The 22,164-nt window shown below is 33.6% G+C and overlaps 1 protein-coding gene across 1 annotated transcript; it reads left to right on the top strand.

Moving 5' to 3' along the window:
* Positions 1-17,683: 17,683 nt before the first annotated feature.
* Positions 17,684-20,341, top strand: LOC142640585 (E3 ubiquitin-protein ligase RMA1H1-like). Its single transcript, XM_075814751.1, has 2 exons — positions 17,684-17,828; positions 19,328-20,341. Exon 2 carries the CDS (start codon positions 19,335-19,337, stop codon positions 20,097-20,099), a length of 765 nt encoding a protein of 254 aa, XP_075670866.1. The 5' UTR covers positions 17,684-17,828; positions 19,328-19,334; the 3' UTR covers positions 20,100-20,341.
* The last annotated feature ends 1,823 nt before the right edge of the window (positions 20,342-22,164 follow it).

Raw genomic sequence — 22,164 nt, 5'->3', positions numbered from 1 at the left:
TTCTTCTCTCTCCGTCAAACTCTATCTCTTCCCTCTCAATCCTCACTGCTCAAGATCTCTATAGCATCTTTGCTCAAGATATCTCACCACTTCACCTCGCCGCCAACCTCCACATCCTTCGTCGCCGACCTCCCACGCCAGGTCTCTCATTTCTTCTCTCTCTGTCACTCTCTATCTCTTCCCTCTCCTCCCTGCTCAAGATTGCTCAAGATCTCTCGCCGCCAACCTCCACAGCCCTCGCCACTGACCTCCACAGCCCTCGCCACCGCCCACCGACCTTCGAATCTCTTAATTGGGTCGTGGGTGTGAGAATTGAGATGGGTTTTGATGTGTGGGTTTTGGGTCATTGATTGATCAGTTGGGTTGGGATTTTGGACCGGTGGTGGTGTTGTGGTTGTGGCGGCGGTTGGTTGAGTTTTGTGGCTGTAGTGGGCGACGATGTTTGTGGCTGTAGTGGGCCAACGGTGTTTGTTGAAGATTTTGGGGGGTTTTTTTTTTTTTTCCCCCTCTTTCATTGAGGTTTTTGGATTTGGAATTTGTTGGAGATCCAGTGATTGTGATTGTAGGTGATTGTAGTTTGTGCCGGTTGATTTGCCGTTGGTGGTTAGTTTACTGCGGTTTTGAGTTAATATATTATTTAATATGTTGGATATATTATTTTATTATATAGGATTGAAGAATAGAAGATGTGATAAATGATAAATGGTAAAATGGTGTGTCAAAATAATAAAGTAGGCTTTTGATGTGTTAAAATGACATTTTTTATAAGAGAGCTGATGAGAATGCTCTTACCAGAAAATTTTGCAAAAAACTTAGTTTTAAAAGTTTTGATCAGTCAAGAGTTCCTTTCAATCAATCGAATGCTCTTTTCGATCGATCGAATAGCGATCGAATCATCCAGAAACTCTAGGATTATTTTCTTCATCATTTCAATCGATCGAGCAGAAGTTTCGACCGATCGAAAATCCTTTAGTTCAAATTTCACTTAGAAAATTTCAGAACTTGAATTTTCACTTTATGAAAGAGTACTCTCCAAATTCAAATATCATTATTACAACATATCCATGTATATACCTATATATACAACACTTTTTGTGTATATATAGGAATTCTTGGAGAATGCCTTTTAGTTAGGGACGAAATTACATTGGGGCTAAAGGGGACCATGCCCCCCCCCCACCCAAATCCCTAGGCCTTTGGAAAAAACAATCCCCTAATTTATATATTATCACACAACAAATCAATTACAAATACTAGCAAAACAAATCATAAAAACTCAATAATCTTTCAAGACATGCTAATTGACTTACAGAAACTTTTGATTATAAATTTCTATTATTAATTTTTTTTTTCAAAATATAAAATACAAAAAATTTAAAAAATAATGTTAATAATGTACCGTTGTCAACCTCTAATATTAATATTCTAATTTTTAAAAAATTCTTGAACAAAGAAATTTGGCCTCTTGGAGTTTGAATCCTGATTTCGCCCTAACTTTAGTTCCTATACACCTTTAACAGTTGTTTCATAGACAATTCTGATGTACTAGCTCTATTATCTGAATAAAATTCCCATCTTGCCAAAAAAAAGAAATTGTAACTCTATTTGAATGATCAAAAGAATAAATAACAAAAACGGAGCAAGAAATCGCTTCTTCAACGCAACTGGCATTGAATTGAGCTAGATCTCTCGCGCTATTTTGGTTGGTTGTGTCTTTGACCTGCTATTTCATTATCTTAGTCTGAGATGAAGATATAGACAAAGAAGTTGTCATCATCGTGACATGGGCCATGTTATTCGTGTTTGGACAATCTTATCTAAATATTCTAAACAGTATGTCAGATTTTAAAATATGTGTTTTTAAATACCATTTTTATGTTTGAAATTAATTGAAGCGTGCAGCAAGAAACATATATTAGGGGGGGGGGGGGGGGGACAGTGGTACGTACCAAAGAAATAAAAGATAATAAAGGCTCATTCGGTAGGTATGCTTAAATAACAGCTTTTAATTTTTTTGAAAATACATGTGAGTAAAAAAGTGTATAAAAATACGTGTAATATTGTTTAAAAATTGAAAACATGTGTTTAAAGACATGTACCAAAAATGCCCTAAAATTTCAAATGTACATTTTTTTTAAAGGAAAATTACACTTTACCACTTTAAACTATACTCTATTTTACATTTTGCACCCTAAATTTTTTGAATGCATGTTTTGCATCTCGAACTGTGACTTTTGTTAAGTTTGGTGTTAACTTGGATAGAAATTCAATGTTTATGGTATAAAGTATAATAAAGAATATAGTTTAGGGTAGTAAAATGTAATTTTGCATTTGTTTTTAATGGATTGAGAAGAAGAGAACTAAGTATTTTCACTTAGTATCATATTTTTCAATCGAAATTAACACCAAACTTAACGTCGAGGTGCAAAATGCAACAAAGATCATAGTTTAAGATGCAAAACATACCCTCAAAAAGTTTAGAGTGCAAAGGTTAATATATAGCATGGTTTAGGGTGCTTAAGTGTAACTTCTCTTATTTTTTGTTAATTAAAGACAATAATTAATTAATTACTACATCATGTTGAAGCAGCGATGGAATTCAGGGGCTATAGCTTCTTCAAGAGAAGAATTGTTTGTTCCTGGAATGGAAAAAACTTTATTAACAAAAGAAGAATCATAAAGACAGAAAGACCATTCCAAGCTCGAGAGCTGCTTTTATTGGCTGTCCTAAGAACCCAGGTGAAAGATATCATGTGGAAAGTGCTTTCCCAAAGCTATAAATATCTCCTCAATAATATTTGAAATTCTTCAAGCCACTGGGAGGGAGACCCAATTAGACAGCATATCCAAAAAAGGTTTTTGTTCCCTTCTACTAAACCACCATTTAAGCCTTTTATTGATGCTATTCTTCTTTTATTGATGACATATTATATGACTAATTAATTTTTCTTGTTTAATTTGTTTTCGTTGATAGTGTAAATTCTACATTTTCTATTTTTTTAAACTCGCTTTGGCACATGGTCTATCAACCCTTACAGTGGGTATGTGTTTATTAGTACACAAAGTCTAAAGTCAAGGAGAAGTTCTTGCAGTAACATGTGACCGTGTAAAGAGAGAAAATATACCTGCATTGAGTATATGCTTCTCCTTTCTCATAGCTGATGGTCATATAATTTTCCGTAAAATGAAAGATTTGGATGCTCTGTGCATTATTGCAAATAAGAAAAGCAGCTTGCCCTACACTTTAGCGCGTAAAGTGACAACTAAAATGAGGCTTTTATATCTAAATTTTCTATTATATTTTGTTTAATGCTGATAACAAATTTATCCAATGAAGCTTTTGTAACTCAATTAATTTTTCTATATTTTATAAAAAAATTTCATGTCTAAATGCATATTTCATAGTAAACATTTACATAAAAAAAATATTTTACAAATAAAAGAAAAGTTATTTACAAAAACAACAACAATGACAAAGTCCTAGTCACATAATATAATACTTACTAAAAAATAAACCTGACAAAGAATTAAATATATGAAAAGTCACTCTAGTATAGTGACTTTCCTTTTTATACGGACAAAACCAAAATCGAGTAAATCTAGGGACAAAAAAACTATCATAATTCTTTTTCAAAACTATCTTATATGATAGACTATGATTATATGTTTATCATATTCACGTAAACTCACTATTTTTCCCTTCATCACTCACAATTTGACACACTAGATTGTGACAAAATTGTGTCACACAAGTTCATTGAACTAGATTTTTTGAACCAAAGCCCCTTACCCAAACTCCTTTTACATAGATAAAAACGTATCCTTGGCATAGTTTACATGGACAAAGAATAGAGCAATGTAAAACATATCCTCGTTTGGTTTTTTTTTTTTTTTCCATTAGCTAATATTTGGTACCTCATTAAAATCTCTACAACCAAAGGGATAACGATATTGGTTAAAATTTGAGAGCCTTAGATGATTGTCTAACTCACCTAATGGGAGGACCAGCCCCAGAGAAAATCTCTGCTCTTTTGTCACTCCAATTACTTTCTTAACATTGTAGTAGAGTACATTTTTGGTGAATTAGTGACCCTTCTTAACTCAGACAAAATTTATTCCCATAAGCTGCTTGGATTTTGGAGGATATTGCTTTGATTTGTGAAAATTTTCATAATGTTTCTTTTATTGGTGTTCCATTGCGAAGTAATAGAGCTACTATGGATATTGCTAGTGTTGCAAAAGAAAGTGAGGAAACCATTGTTTGGCTTGAAGAATATTGCTAATCTTTTCTCTTTCCAATTGTACAACGTGATTATGAATAAACACATCAACTATTGTTTTTAAGTCCCAAAAAAAAAACTACTCTTGCAAGTTATTATCTAATAAATATTTCCGTCACTCAAAAAGATATATATTGAAGTGGGAACTATTGAATAGGGTTATAAATAAGCCAAACTATATTTTAACACTTTGAGCTCTTCTTAAGAAAAAATTTGTTTATGTTCATTATTTAGCAAACAAGTCAACTTAAGCTCAAATTTAGGCTCAACTATTAAACGAGTCAAGCCCAAATATAATTATATATTCGTAAACTATCTCATGAACAATATAGCTTAATTTAACAATATATGATAATTTATATTTATATGCATATTAGTCTAAAACTATACTTATTTAGACTTGAGATTGAATTATACAAATTTGTAAATAGGTTAATATAATACCAAATTATTATTTTTAACTTATTGATAATATAAATACTCAATTAATTCGTAGTTAAAAAAAAGTCATAAATTTATGAAAAGGTAAAACATTTTAGTTTGGTTCTCATAAATAATAAATTTGCAAGGCTAGATGAGTTACACTTTTACTCATGAACAAGTTTGAATTCGTTCAATATAAAAATAAATTAAAATTGAACATATCATTTTAGTCGGTGAGAGTTAACTCATAAATAAAATCAAATATACAAACCTGAAATTTTTATACTCAACTCGCCCAGCTCAGGATGGAGATTGGAAGTGTAATTTATTATTTCTATAGACGTTTTACTATTCTAGAAGTCCTCAGCAAGAAAGTCACATGAAGAAGGGAGGCCAAGTAAGCATCTAGAAGATTGGCACTGATATCGACCTAATTAGTCAAATCTCCTGATGCTCACCAAAGATCAAGGCTGCACCACGTGTAATTTAAATACGAATGGGGTATGCCACATAACTAACACATGGCCGTCCGTGCAATTTCGTTCGTCGGAAGCATAATGGGGTCCACGCGCGAGATTAAACAATTTTTGGGATAGCGGCCTAGTCAGCTAAGCAGTATTAGAAGGATCTAACTGACTATGTTTTTGTTTTACCAGTCAGGTCTCACATGAGAAAGTTCGAGGCTACTACGATTCTATCCAAGATACGAATATACATACAATCCGTCACTTTCTTCTGGATGGTCCAGGACTTTTTGGGTTTGGTCTCAAAATGTCTCTCATTATTCTGCAGCTCATGTGTATTTAATATTTTATACCCAAAAAAATCTTAACTTTGAGTAAATTTATTCTAATTTTTTAAATTAAAAAGGCCTCGATGATATCAATCCAAATTCTTCTTCTTTCTTTTTTCTTTTTAGTATATATTCTTGCATATTACGTACACAACATTCCATTAAATTTACAAAAATAATTAAATTAAAAAAAAAAACTCAAGAACCAATTGGACTAACTAATGGACTTTCAAATTTATTTTCAAAACTTTTTTTTTCTTGAATGGGTGAGTATAAGGATAATGTCTGCCCATCCAAAAAAAAAAAGGATAATGTCTGGAAAATAAATTTTTTTTTAGGAGAGTTTCAACCTATGACGTCCATTCCTGATGATAACTTTTTATCATCAAACTAAAATACCAATCAGTTTTTGGTGTAGGCAAGGATTGAACCTCAGATTTTTTATACAATTATCAGAGACTTTGCCAGTTAAGCTAACTAGAACCCACAACAACAAACTTTGATTGTAGTCCATAGTTATGATTTTTATTCAAAAAATTAACATAGTTATATATTTTAAAATTTTAGGCCTTAACTTGCATTTTTTTTTTTCTTAGCACATATATATGTCAAATTTCTTATCAATCAAATGTTATTTATTATTAGTTTAAAAAATGTTATTTATTAATTAATCTATAATCTTATTTTATTTATAATTATAAACTATAAAAACTTGAAATTTAAGTATTTAATTAATGACATAACTAATATTTGATCTTTTGAAAATTTTGCAAACGTTGAGGAAAGATATAATAAGAAAATATTGTCTAATAATTAGATTTGTCAAAATTATCATATAATAAAAAAAAATCAAATAAAATTGTAGCCAAACTTTATAAAGGATTAGGATCAAATCAATAATCTTTATTTTGTAATATAAGATATGATCTCCAACTTAGTGTAATATTGTTTATTACTAAACATATATATATATATATATATATATATATATATATATTAAAAGCCAAAGTTTAGAGAAAATCTAATTAGAATCTAATTTTGTGTCCCGTATCCCATCTAATCTAAGTTTTTAAATGTTTGTGCCAAGTAAATTAATTTAGTATAAAAATTGAATTTCAATTAGAGGTTAATTTTGAGCCATGTGTCTCATCTAATCTATGTTCTTTAATTTTTGTACCAAGTAAGTTAATTTAGTGTAAAAAAAAGTCCAATATAAATAAATCATAAAAACCCTAATCATATATCTAACTTTATATATAACATTAGAGAAAGAGAGAATTTGAATAATTTTATATTTATGAGTCATTTTTGTGTAATTAAAAATAATTCAATTTTATAAGTCATTTATGTAATATACTAAATGATTATGTATGGTCTTTTACTAACTAGGTAATATATATATATATATATATATATATATATATATATATATATATATCCAAACATAGAGAAAATCCAATTCAAATCAAATTTGGATTTTACTTTTGTTTGCTTTCCATGCAAATTATATTGTTTATATTCTTACTATTATTTTTTCTCTGAGCTGAGCAATCTTATGCATCTATCACCATTCAATTTTGAAGTACTATTAGGCCAATTTATTCTGTTATTTGTGTTGTATTTAGTAGAATTTTACAGACAGTAATTATAAATTGATATTATATATATAGTATCAAATAATAATTTTCAAAATTATATACGTAATAGCAGTGTAATGAGAAATTTGGTGTAACCAATATCATAAAAATTGCAAGGAAAAACTATTTTAGTATCACCAAATGTCTTGGTCGAACCAATGTCCTATATGTTTAATAACTCAAGCTAATATTAATAGCACCACTACAATTCACCATTTTCATGCGTAACATCATAAGCACGGATTACATACTAGTATATTACTAATCACCATGATGCCTATACTTAAAGTCGCTAACTTTTTTTTTTTTTTTGTCTTTTATACAATTTGTTACTTCTTCAGTGAATAAGAGACAAAGAGCGTAACTATCAACGCTATTATAAAATTTTGTTGACCATCTTTCGGTTGAAATGGAAAATGTAAAAGATGAGAATTGCTTGCAACTTGGACAAAAAGAGGAAGATATATTGGCGGTTAGCCTAACTAAAATGCCAACAGAGTTACAACTGCTCCCCTAGGGCTGCTTCCTTGTCGGAAAGGAAAGGCGTTAATTATGGTTGGCTAATGTCAATTTATTATTATTTTTTGTGTGTCTTGTGTTAGAGATGAGACTTCATGATCATTGATATGTTTAAACTACTTCATAATCAATAAGTGTGTATATATATATATATATATATATATATATATATATATATATTTTGTACAAGTAAAATTATAAATAGAAATAACCAATATATAATTGCTAAAAGACTAATAATATATTCAAACAAGTCATTTTAATTATTTAAAAATAAAAACTAAGCATAAATAAATTTGGAAATATTGGGGGTATGATAATCAAGGTTGTGGAACTTGGACTTGACCATGCGATAAACCAGGATAACCTTAAATCGGCCCAAAGACCGGTTTTAAAAGCACAATTCAACCCACGCCTATATTTTGAGTGTCCAGGAGTAGCAACCATTGGACCACAAACTTTTTTTTATGGTAAATTACGGAAAATGATTATATATATGGACAATTTTTATGAATTAAATATATTAAAAAATTAAATGATATATCACAATTGGACCCCGATCTGACTTCTAAAATTTTGAACGCCTCTCTTTTCTGTATCTTTGAACGATTCGGTTTATACAAGTTTTAAAACCATAATGATAATGAACTTCATATTTTTAAATGTTCTATAAAAGCCTTGATTTTTTAAAGAGATTATATGATTTGTTTTCTTTGTAAAATAATTGAAGAGTATCAATGTTTGTTATATGTATCTTAGTTTTCATTATCAATCATTGAAATGTAGGTTTATTGAAAAGCAAACCTTAAAAAATACATGGCATTGTAGAAGAAGTAAAAGCAACAATAAAAACAAATAAATCTGTGCATCAATGTTGCCATATATAAATTTTAATATTTTAAGTTATATTCAAGAGATTTTTTTTAGTGAAAAGATTTCGGAGAATTTAAAAAAAAAAAAAAAAAGTTAACGGAAATATTTTGAATTTAAAATCATATTTTTTTTATTTAAAAAATCGGGAATCTTTTCTTTAAAGACGTGGGGATTTGGGATGATATAATTGGGGCCCCTTAGAGCAACCACACCAGATCAGCTAAAATCCTATAAAATAGAAAAAATACAACTTTTACACATTTTATGCAAAAAAACACCCACATCAGTGGGTGTAAAAAATGGGCAAAAATGTACAAAACCATAAACGAGCTACAGTACTGTGTAAATTTACACGGGTACTGTAGCACATGTATAACTTATTTTATTAATTTTTTCTCTCTCCACCTCACTCTCTTTTTCTCTCGGATTGCTGTTTGCTAAACCGTTGCTCTCTCAAGTCTCGCCCCGATCGCCGGGCCGCCGCTGCTCACCCCGATCGCCGCTACATCAACGATCACTGCCGCTACATCAACGATCTGATCGCCGCTACATCAACGATCTGATCGTTGCTTTCGCCTCGCGTCGTCGCTGCTATGATCGCCGTTGCTTTTGCCTCGCCTCGCCGCTGCTTTGATCGTTGATGGTTTCGCCTCGCGTCGCCACTGCTTTCACCTCGCCGTTCTCTGATCGCCACTGCTCTAATCGTTGATGTAGCTCAATCTTTGTTTGGTGGTTTTGTGATTTTGATTCGTGGATTTTGATGGTTTTGATTAGTGGGTTTGATGATTTTGATGAGTGGGTTTGGGATTTTGATCAGTGGGTTTTGATCAGTGGGTTTTGATGATTTTGATTAGTGGTTTTGGGATTTTGACGGTGGGTTGATGATGGAGGCTGGCTTGATGGTGGTGGTTGTGTGGGTTGTTGATGGAGGCTGGTTCCGCTGCTCTGAGGGTTGACGGTGGCTGGGTGTTGATTCATGAATGAATATTTTATTTGTATAAACATGTATAATAGAGGAACTGATGTGAGGATTTTGTAAAAGTGATAGTGTAAAATAGAAAAAGTAGATTTTTGTGTAAAATAGACAAAATTTTTAAAAAAGCTGATGTGGTTGCTCTTACCCCTTGCTCATGAATCATGATAATGACAAAATATATATATATATATATATATATATATATATATATATATAAAATTAAAAACTATATGCTCATTCATCTCGTTATCAGTACCATAGTAATGTTAGCCATTTGTTGACTCTATAATTGTGAAGTTTGTGTTTTGAATACCACATGCCATATGCCTTAGGTCTTTTTTTTTTTTTTTTCCCTAAGTAATTAGTGGGGGAGTGAAAGGTGGAGTTTGAACTCCTAAGTATTGGGCACCAAAATATATATATATCATTAAGCTATCACTCAATCCCTAATAAGCCTATCTTTTTTAATTCTTACCCTTATGATCGTGACCTTTGTAATTCATATAAATTCTACCCACAAATATAAGTGTTTGTGGAGTGTAGGGGGCAAAGGGCGTGGTGTAAGTTTTCAGAAGAAAGTTTCACACACACATATATAGATTAAAATAAAGTAGAATTTCTATTTTGTAAAAAAAATCTACGCGCACACACTATATCTTTACTTTGGTACTGTTTCATAATTATTTTTTTTTTACAGTAATCTTTTATTTATTTTAATTGCATTTTTTTTTTTTTTGTATTTCTCACCAATTGTATGATCTATCCTAGCATTGTAGAAGGTTTCCTTCTTCTTACTTTTTTTTTTTAAAAAAAACTTAATCAAAGTGCCTTTGTATCAGATCGGCTCATCACTGATAACGTGCTAGTGGCTCATGAGCTAATGCATCATATCAACAAGAAGAAGAAGGGTAAATATGGGGAGATGGTGTTGAAGTTAGATATGAGCAAGGCTTATGATCAGGTGGAATGGGGCTGTTTACAACAAATAATGGCCAAACTGGGATTCCATGAGAACTGGATTCGGCTGGTAATGAGGTGTGTTTCATCGGTAACTCATGCAGTACGCATCAATGGGAAGCCGTAGGGTCAGATCATTCCAACACGAGGTTTGCGTCAGGGGGATCCTTTGTCGCCTAACCTATTCCTAATCTGTGCTGAGGGCTTATCTGCACTACTACATAAGGTTGTCCAGAGAAATGAGTTGAGAGGTGTAGCGGCGTCGGCGAGGGGGCTTGGAATACAGCACCTATTTTTTGCCGATGATAGTCTGATATTTGGGAGGGCCACAATAAAGGAATGTGAGGAAATCCAGCGGGTACTGCAGGTGTATGAAGCATCCTTAGGGCAGCAATTAAATAGGAATAAGACATCATTATTTTTTAGCCATAATACAGCCGACGGAGTAAGAGAGGCGATCAAGATGATGTTCAGAGCGCAGATCATAAAACCACACGAATCCTATCTAGGGCTCCCCTCCCTGGTTGGCCGGTCAAAGAGGAATACTTTTGTTCAGATGAAGCAGCGGGTGGCAAATAAATTAGCGGGATGGAAGGAAAAATTATTTTCGAGCGCCGGTAAGGAGATTCTGATAAAGGCGGTTGCCCAAGCAGTACCATTATATACAATGAGCTGCTTTAAGCTCCCAAATACCCTATGTGACGAGTTGACCTGGATGGTAAGACAATTATGGTGGGGGCAAGTGCATGAGAAGAAGAAGCTCGCATGGATGAGCTGGGAGAAACTGTGCTTGCCAAAAGAAAAAGGGGGGATGGGTTTTAGGGACTTGAAGCTTTTCAACATGGCTCTATTGGCGAAGCAGGGGTGGCGCTTGCAGACGAACTCTTCCTCATTGTTCTATAGAGTTTATAAAGCCAAGTACTTTCCTAGATGCGACTTTCTAGAGGCCACATTGGGTGGACAGCCATCCTTTGCTTGGAGGAGCATATTATCAGCTCAGGCAGTGGTTAAACGAGGTGTAAGATGGCAAGTAGGTGATGGGGAACAGATTCAGGTATGGAGGGACAAGTGGTTGCAAAACCCGAGCACATATAAAGTTGTCACACCTGAGAGGCCTGGTCTGCAAAAGGCATAGGTTTATGACCTACTTGATGGTGACCGAATGGAATGGAAGGAGCAGCTGATACACCAATGGTTCCTCCCCCAAGATGTGGAGGCAATCTTAAGCATTCCTCTAAGTACACAGGGTGCTAGAGATCGTCTGGTATGGGCACTGAGTAAAAAAGGGAAGTTTACGGTGCGGAGTGCATACTGGTTGGCCCAAGAGATGTCCACTGGAGGGAATTCATCGGAGAGCTCGAACCCTACTGCTGTGAAAAAGGTGTGGAAGGACCTCTGGAATATGCAAGTGCCGAATAAGGTTAAGCACTTTGCATGGAAGGCTTGCCGAGACATTTTAGCCACGAGGGAGAACCTATGGAAGAGAAACATCACGAAGGATAATCTTTGTGAGTCATGCAGAAAAGCTCCAGAAATCGTTTCCCATATCTTGTGGTTTTGTGACGGAGCACAAGAGGTATGGGCATCCAGTAAATTGATACTGCTGTTTGAAATCAGCCCATCTTGGAAATTTATAGATGTGTTGTGGAAATTACAGAAGTGGGAGGACAAGTGCCCTGGCTTAGTTGAGCGGACTATTATGGTGTGCTGGGGAATATGGAAGCAAAGAAATGATGTCAGGCATGGTAGGGAGCGCCGAAACGGAGTGGCTATTATGAGAAGCTCTCTCAGGATTTTGGAAGAGTTTCATGCAGCAAATGAGAACCCATAGCCCACGACAGAGTCAATTACAGAGGAGATTAAGTGGTGCCCTCCACAGCAGGGCAGCTACAAAGTCAATGTAGATGGCGCAGTTTTCACCAAAAAGAAGCAAGTTGGTATTGGGGTGGTAATACGGGATTCGGCAGGGGATGTGATCGCTGCTCTAAGCCACAAGATTTCTCGGCCCTTAGGTGCGTTGGAGACTGAAGCAAAGGCAATGGAGATGGGGATACAGTTTGCATTGGATGTAGGGGTACATGATGTTGTCTTTGAGGGTGATGCTCTGAGTATATGCAATGCACTTAGAGGAGTAGGTGAAGTGTCAACATCTATGCAAAATGTTGTGGCTAGTATGTCTCAACGTGTTAAAACCTTTAGAAAGTATGCTTTTTCCCATACCAAGAGGCAGGGAAATATCCCTGCACACCTATTGGCCCGCCACGCTAGAAGTGTAGAGAGCTATGTTGCATGGTTAGAGGAGTGTCCTAGCATTATTGAGCATGCATGTGCTCATGATATTGTATCTTTTTCTCATGACTGAATAAAGTTATTGTCTTCCTATCAAAAAAAAAAAAACTTCCTAGTTCAATTTTGCTATATACTAGCAATGAATGCTCCCTAGCCTTAATGAGATACATTTTATTTTTACTTTTAAATACATTGTATTATTACTTTTAAACCATTCATTTTGAGACATCTCAAAATGGAATAAAGAACTAACAATTTAAGATGATGGAGTTATAATTTGTCAATATTTAAATTTTCTAATATACCCTTAAATTTATTTAAAAATTCAATACCATTATTTTTATAGATTCTTAGTTAATGAGGGTAATTTTGGAAGCTTATATAAACTTTAAAGACAAGACATTAAATGATATTTCTTTAAAACTTAAAATTTTCTAAATAGTATAAACAATTTGAGATGGAGGAATATAGTATATTATATATATTAACAACTTAGGGCATGTTTGATACACTGTAATAGGCACTGTAATGTAATAGTTATTCCAATGGTATAGCTATTTAGTAGTTTAGTTATATTTTTATTACAAAGAATAGTCATTCCTTATGAATATCTATTCTTTAAAATGAAGAATAATTGTTGTCATCTAAAATGGTTGTAATAATTATTCCTTAGTAAGTGTAATAATTTCTAAAATTAATATATTTTCAAATAAACAAACTTTCCATATATGCATAACAATTTTGAAAATAAAAAATATCAAAAAATAATTAATCTCTCTCTCAAATTTAAAAAATGTTATTTTTTAGGAAATATAATTATATGAGTAAGATATTTCTTAAAATATATCTTAAGTATAGTTCTAATGTTACAACTCAACCAAACTTATGAATTTGTTTAGTTATTCCATTACAATACATTTTATTCCTAGTAATAAAGATTATCATTATTGTCGTAATTCTTGTTCAATGTACCAAACATACCCTTATTAAATTGAAAAAAATTGGGTAAATAATTTTTTTTTTTTTTTTTTGTAAACCAAGATCTTATTACTTAGGGGGAAAATTAAGGAACAGAGTAAGGCTTAAGCCTCTCAAAATACATGCCAGAAAAATCATAAAACAACAACAAATTGATCTCCAAATGAGAGAATCATTGATAATAAAATCTTGTTCTAGCTTAGCTCCAGATTTGGTAAGCCCACTAGTACATTGGTTGGCTTCTCTATAGCATTGCTTGATCTGTAGCTTGGAAAATTGACTCACCAAACTTCTATAATCCACAATAAGAAAGGAATGTGAATGTGCAATAATTGAACGAGCTTGACTCGACACCCACTCCACAACAACTTTTGCATCCAACTCTATCTCTAGCGATTGAATCCCAAGTGATGAACATATTATGAGCCCATCTTGAAGCACCCATAGCTTGGCCTCAACACTAATAGCAATGTTAATAGCTCTTGCAACCCAAGTACCATTATGGTCTTTGATTATACCATTGTCGCCAAACAATCTGGGATTATTTAACGTTGAACCATCAGTATTCAACTTAATCCAATTTGGCTTAGGTTTCTTCCATCTAACCTTAACTGGAAACTTGCCACTTGTATGCTTCACCCTCCCAGCACAAAATGAAAACTCAGTTTCCATGTTTCTCACTTCCTCCACCAAAATTTCACAAGGATTGTTTGGTTTAATTACTCTCTTATTTTGATAAATATAGCCAAAGCTTCCAAATCAAGGGGGTTAATCTCATACCAAAGGCTATACCAGTTTGACCAGTGGAACGATATATTTCGATACTAGTCAATATCAGTGTACCGTTTCGGATTTACCATTATTTTATATATATATATATGTGTGTGTGTGTGTGTGTGTGTGTGTGTGTGTGTATTATAATAAATATAAAAATTTACCGTAAAACATTACCTCAATTCAGAACAAATTATTCATGGTTTTAGATTTTAGTATTAATTGAAAAAAACACAATATAAAAAATAAAAAGCTTAATTGTTAATTGCATACTAAGGAAAAAATAATAATACTAATAAGTTAATGCAAATAAGTTACCATTCTACCCTTACAAAAATTCAAAAATTATAGAACTAAAAAAAAAACTTTTTTCTATACCGACCGGTAATGCCCGAAATCGGCCGGAATTTAAACCGGTATGAAACGTTAGAGTTTCGATACATACGGTATCGATTACCTTATTCCAAATACCAAAACCCAAGAAGCAAATACCAAAACAAAATAAGCAACTTCAGGGAATGTTGTGCTTGCCATAAATCGTATCATTACGCAAATTATTCTGTAGCCAAACTTCCAAATCTATATTAAAAAAATTGCAATCACATCTACTAGTATTTGCCTGACACCATAATTTCCTCGCTACATTACAAAATTAGCTTCATTACTTTATCACCTATCATTATTGGAGCCAAAATTTTTGTAATTTAATTGATATTTTTTTAGTGTTTTCATAAAAAATGTCTAGAGGTCAAATTCTTCTCTCTATGAACCATCAAATTATCAAAAAGATTCATCTAAACTTTTATGATGAGAGCCATGTCATAAACAAAGGAATCAAACAATAATACATCTCATCTTATCACACTAATTGTATAATATACAAATAATAATTATTGCTTGGGGGTCTCACACTATACACGAATAGGGTTTAGATGGTTGGGGGACTATGATCCCATGCTCAAACGCTTATTTCTTTTGTCATTAAAGAAGAGAAATGTTATGTTCATAATATTTTTAAAATACATTTACAACAAATCATAAGTGACTAGTTATTGAAAAATTATTGAATACTCCAGAAGTATCATAAGTGTGTACTTCCTCCTCTCACATGAATTGTGGGTCTCATCATAAATTTAATTAGTGAGACTTACAGTTATGTGAGAGAGGGAAGTACACATTTATAATATCTCGAGAGTACTCAATAATTACTCCTAGATATTATTGATTCTAATTTAAACCTATTATTGAAATTGTCTTTTTATCCCATTGTCGGGGACGTTTTGCGACAAGGGCCAAAAATGTGAGAATGACCCAAATCTCCCCTTGGGTTTTTTAGAAGTGTTTATTATGGAGAAATCAAACCCAAAATTCCAAATGCATAATGAACAAAAAGCTAATGGTGCTTTTACAAAAGAGAATTAAAATACTAATAACAAAAGTGTAAAAAAAGTATAAAAACATAACAGGACTGAAACTTCGACCCACAATCACCGAGAAGAGGAAAATGAGAGAGACTGTAAGAAAGAGAGGGAAGGTTCTCCTGTACCTATATTTCCACCCCTAAGGTTCAGAATTGTGAGAATGTTTCCTGGCTCAGTGGGTTTTTGCTCTCAAGTTTCAGTTCTATGGGGAAAACGTGGTTCAACAGGTTTGAAAATTCGACTCACAGTCACCGAGAAGAGGAAATTGAGAAAGGTTATGAGGAAGTAAGGGAAGGTTCCCTTGTACCCATATTTCCACCCCTAAGGTTCGGAATTGTGAGATTATTGACTGGATGAATGAGCTTTTACTCTAAAGTTTTAGATCTCTACGTAGATCGTGGTTAGTTTATTTTAAATCTGATTGGAGCCTTTTGTATTGAACTTAGGGTGCTCTAAGTGACTATTTTTGGTCATAGAAGAGGTTTTTATCCCCCATGATACTAATTTGGTATTTTGGCTTGGGTTGCTTTTATTTAGGAAAGAGTTTAGCATGCTTTTAGCATGATTTTGGAAATAAAGTGGCTGACTCCATTAGCTATTGTTTCCTTGTCATTGTTGGCTTTTGATAGTTGCATTTGGTGGCTACAATAGGCTAGCTAATTAGTTTAGGGTCAGCTGTGTTTTGGTGTGGAAAATGAAGCTGGGTTGAAAATTAGAGGCACAGTCACCTAGAGCATAAAAGTTTTATTGTAAAAATGTTATGGACAACATTTTTTTTTATATACAAGATAGAATTTCTATTTTAGTATAATCTAAGTGTATATGTATGTGAAGTTTTTTCCTGGAGACTTGAACCCCGGCCCTTACCTCCCACACCTCACAAGCATTTATACTTATGGAGTGGTCACTGCATCGAGGGTGCGCGGAGATAACATTTTTCTTAAAAGAAAGTAAATAAAAAAAATATGAAAGAAGATGAAGAATTTTGTCATTAAAAAAAGTTGGAAAAAAAAAAAAAACAAAGAAGAGGAAAGAAGGAGGAGGAAACACGTTTTATAACATCATTTTGCATTAGAATTTCAAGAAAAAAAAAACGTTTTATAACATCATTTATTAATTCATGTAAATTAGGTGAAAAGTTGAAAGAATAGTTTCTAGAAGAGCGTAGGAACATTCAAAGTCATGCAAATTTGATCCCGCCGCATATGAGCTGACACGGCCCCTTCATCCATTCTAAGGCCTATCCGACAGCCATGAGCGATTGACATAGATGAAATGCGGATAGATCTTTGACACGTTGCCACGGCTCTTAGTTTATGAGTTGTGAGTTGTGACTTGTGACTTGTGACTTGTGACTTGTGAGGGAAGCCACAGTACAAATACAAATAGAGAAGTTCGTAAACGTCCACGCGTACAAATTAAGAAGTTCATAGATTTCTTTGCATTATTATTTCTTTAAAAAAAAATAACAATAAAAGGTAGACTTATATGTGATATATAATATATTACCTTCTTCTTTGGGTGTGTTTGTTTCTAAAATTAAATAAATAATAATAATATTAAAAAAAAATTTCTTTTGTATATAAATATTACCGATATATTACCATCTCCCAGTCCCTTGAGTGTTTTTGTTTTTTAAATTATAAAAAAATAATATTATTATTATATAATAAAAAAAACACTTTCTTTTGTATATAAATATTACCGATGCCCACCTTTGTATCTCAGGTACCTACCTTTTCAATAGCTTTCATTCCTCACACCCCAAAAGAAGACAAGTGAAAATCTCTTTCCTTTTTCACAAAATCCAATCCAACCTCTCTAGTTTCCTCTATCTAATAATTCCCTGTTGATCAGAGTTTCATTGAAGGTCTTGATTCATTAAGCATTTTTTTTTCTCTGTACAAGGTATGTTTCATGTTCTATTCTGAGTTTTCAAGAATTTTTGATTTGCTTATTTCATTGCGATTTCTTGTTTTCCAAGGTTGTAAAAAATCATGGGTTCTCTCTGTTTTTGTCGGATGTTTAGAATTTGACCCTTTTTCTGCAGAACGATGTTAATGGCAGAAAACAATGTCCCAATTCTTATTACCCCTAATATGTTTCTTAAATCAATCTTTGTCTTTTGGGTCTTTTCTTTGTAAATTTGTTTAGCTCAGTGGTAGGGAATTGTTTTATGTGAAGCTTGATGAGATTTATGTTGCCCCCATCAATTTTCTTGGGGTGAATAGCTATCTTTTCTGGATCTTAAATTTATGTTTTTTTTATTGAGAACCATTGGATCTGGAAAAAAAAAAAAAAATTCTTTAGAATCAAGCAGAGCCTTATAGATGTTCAATGGATAGAGAGGTATTCGTCTTTTGAGGCAAGAATTTCTCCTCTCATCGAGGGATAGGAAATAAGATTAAAATGTTTCCCACAATGATATACTATTTTTAGGGTTATAAATTTCATATTTTCCGTTCTAAAAAATTTCTTGGCTGTAAAATGGGCCATTAATTTGCTGTAATTTCTTTTGCACGGTGATCAGATGCTCAGGTTATTATAGGCCATGATAGATTGAAGAGTTTGGTTTGCCTTATAGCTAAAACGTATGGTATAAAATTAAAAATGACAGTTTTCTGTACTTGTCCAACAAGGTCCTCATCTAAAGAAGTATTTGCTGTCTTTTCAATTTTGAGTAACCTGCCTTTTATGGCCTTTGATCTGGTATAGAAAGTAAGTTAATTTTACATATTGAGGATTTTCTAATGTTGAAAAAATCAGCATAAGTAGAATGATCTAGAAGACCAGATCTTTCTGCCCAAGTAATGTTTTTTCAAAGTTATCCACGGTCAGAATAAATCCTGGTTAGCTCCTCATATGAAATTGGTTATGTAGCAAAATAAGACTTTCTAAAACCTAAAGTGGTCCCCTGATCTAGAAACGGTGCTTGATAGGGAAGGTGTGGAGGGTTCTAAGTGGCCCAACTGAGATTAAGCTGCTGAAATTCCAAGCATAATTGTTTTTTTTCTTTCCCTGTTGGTCATATTCTTGGTATACACAATCGGTGGGTATCGGAAGCGGTTTGGCCATTTGACATTTATTTTTTCTTGTGTCATTTGGTCATTGTCCCTAACTCAGATGTAGACTATTTGATCTTTGACCCATTTTGTTCTCATTTCCCTTGTGCTTTTGTATATGCTTGAGAAACCTTATGTTTATAACTTTGGTTTAGGAAGTTTATTGATTGCAGTTCAGCCTTGATCATAAAAGAGTTTTCTTAAGGTCATCATTAATGTTATACCAGTCTAACACTAGTGAATGCTTAGTTATTGGGGGAATCTCTCTCTTCCACACACATACACACGTTCTATGCACATTTCTACATGTATTATTATCCTTATGAGACCTCTTTTTTGTAGCAGGGCACATATGGAACATAATTTCTTTGAACCTGAGTTGCACTTCGATTCTAAGTGGAAATCAATTTCAGCACCAACAACAGTCTCAGATAATGGTGATGGCGGCTTTGATTGTAATATATGCTTAGAATCAGCACATGAACCTGTGGTCACCCTTTGTGGTCACTTATACTGCTGGCCCTGCATTTACAAGTGGCTCAATGTTCAAATCTCTACTGATGAGCCAGATGAGCAGCCGAAGTGCCCCGTTTGCAAGGCTAACATCTCTCAGGCTTCATTGGTCCCCCTCTACGGCCGTGGCTCATCATCCTCTTCAGATTCTATAGGAAAAAAACCCAATTTGGGTCTTGTCATACCTAATCGACCTCCACCTTCTGGGTTGAACTCTCTTATTACTACTACAACCTCTGCTACACATTCCAGTCAGCAAATGCATCCAAGCTATTTTGAGTCACAGGCACAGTCATATCATCATCAGCAATTCTTCCCTCACCTACATGGAGGTTATGCTGCAGACGCATCAGCTCATCATGGGGGTACAGCGATGACTAGTTTCTCCAATCCGACAATTGGGATGTTTGGAGAGATGGTATATGCAAGGATGTTTGGGAGCTCGGATACAAGTCTGTATTCTTACCCTTATACAACTTCCTACCCTCTGACAGGGATTAGCAGTCCCAGGATGAGAAGGCAGGAAATGCATCTCGACAAGTCTCTTAATCGATTTTCCTTTTTCCTTTTCTGTTGCGTAATGTTGTGTCTTCTCTTTTTTTGATATGCTTCTCTTCTGTAATTGCGTTTGTATAGTTGTAGTGAGATTTATCATTATGTCAGTGCAGTACCAGATAGAAGATACAGATTTTGCCATATTGCCCCCCTTGAAATATCTTTTGATGTGTATAATTTTACATTTATTTTAGTCGGATTTATAAGCGGGCAGGCCCCATGAAATATCTTTTGATGTGTATAATTTTACATTTGTTTTAGTCGGATTTATAAACAGTTCTTGATATGGAATATCTTTGCTGACATTAGTTATTGATAAGGATGCTATCCTTATTTGGTTATGAATACTGCTACCATAGTAACATACTATTATCTGTGTCTACTTCTCTACTGCCAACTAAGTTGAGCCAACTGGCAATGGTGGTTGCCAAGTCCAACAATGTCCAACACGGTGGCTGATAGGAGTTTACGCAAAACCATCGAATTGGTTCGGTGTGACTGGTTAGAAGTTGTGAAAAACCGATGAGAATGTATTGATTGTCTTATATTTTTATGCCAACATTTTATCCCAACTTGCCGCCTCTCTTGATGAGAGCTTCTTTCTCGATCTCCATTTTATTCCCAAATCCCCAGACCTGCTCTACCTTCTCGACTTTTTCCCCCAAAGTAGTCCCAAACTCCCATCCCCTCAACCCTTGTAGCTGCCACGTGCCAATTGACATGTGTGAATTTGTGTGGAAGGTTTTGAAGATGTGATTTATGGCACCTCTCTCTCCTCATTTAAAACATGGTGTTTGTGGTTAGAACCCCATGTTTGTGGTTAGAATCCCATTTCTCTCTTTGCTGCTAATAACAATCGAAAAAAAAATGTGGATTGTTTGGTCATTAAGATGATTGTGTGGCTGCTTAGGGTTTTTACGGAATCATAGATGTGCTTTGTTGAGAAAATGATAGAAATTTCCATACTAAGGTATCCGAGTACCAATAATTCCAATGTAGTGGTTGATTACATAAGTTTTTGTTTGATAATTTGACAGTTGAGGAGGGAGAGAATTGAATATTGAATATTTTCATTGGGAATATCAGGAAGGCTCTTGGACACAACTTGTTGGTATATTGACTTTTATATTTATGAAATATTGAATTTTAACCATGAAAATTGGAATGGACACACCATTTTAAAAGCAAATGAAAAGGATCCTAATGTGAAAAATTTTGAGGACATTATTAATAAGAATAGAAGACAAATTATAACTTTTGGGGCCTCACAAATTTCCATATCAAGATATTTTTCATTTGATATGGATTTATTTCTTGGTTAAGATTAAATATTACAAATATAAAGGTGTATATAATAGGTGAAAATATTATATTGGTTTCTACATTTTTGGGTCATTGTCAATTTAGTTTATGTTAGTTTTAACTTGCAATTAATTTTGGTTCTATGATCAAATCACAATCTTTCTTGCACTTAATTGGCAACCGAACACCAACTAAACAAAAATACAAATCAAATCTACCAATTTCTAACTCCAATAGACACATATATATCAACTCAGTAACTAAAAAAATACTCAGATTTAGACCAAAAAAGACTGCAAATTAAAAATAATAGAACCAAATTTATTGCAAGTGAAAAATAACCAGAATCAATTTGACTACTACAAAAATGATATTTTTGCCTATATAATATCATGACATTAAAAATTTAAATGATATCATACTCTTTATATTATTAAATGCAAGAAATAAATTTTCTTTTAAAGTTTTCCGCTAAATGGTAGACCTCCGATTTTGTCTTCAATGACTTCACTGCATCGATGTGAGAGCGAGCCCCCAGTCTCCGGTCTCCACTCGCCAATTTCGGTTTAATTGGTCGGTCTGCTTTTCGGTGCGATAGCGTCAGTGTCGGTCACCAGGTGGTGTTTTGCGCATATCCCTAGGCTGCTCGATCACCAGGTGGTGGTATTCATTCATTTTTTTTTTGCTCATCCCACAAGTTATTAAGAAGACGGAGGAAAAAAGTCTACTAGACTAGAATATTGACGCTGTTCTCCACGCTTTCCTTGTCCTGGAAACAAAACACATGTTAGTAGTGACGTTACTGGGAGTTG

Source organism: Castanea sativa, chromosome 6 (assembly GCF_040712315.1).
Source record: "Castanea sativa cultivar Marrone di Chiusa Pesio chromosome 6, ASM4071231v1".
NCBI lineage: Eukaryota > Viridiplantae > Streptophyta > Magnoliopsida > Fagales > Fagaceae > Castanea > Castanea sativa.
The sequence above is the reverse complement of the archived record's forward strand: the minus strand, read 5'-3'. Positions and strand labels throughout refer to the sequence as shown.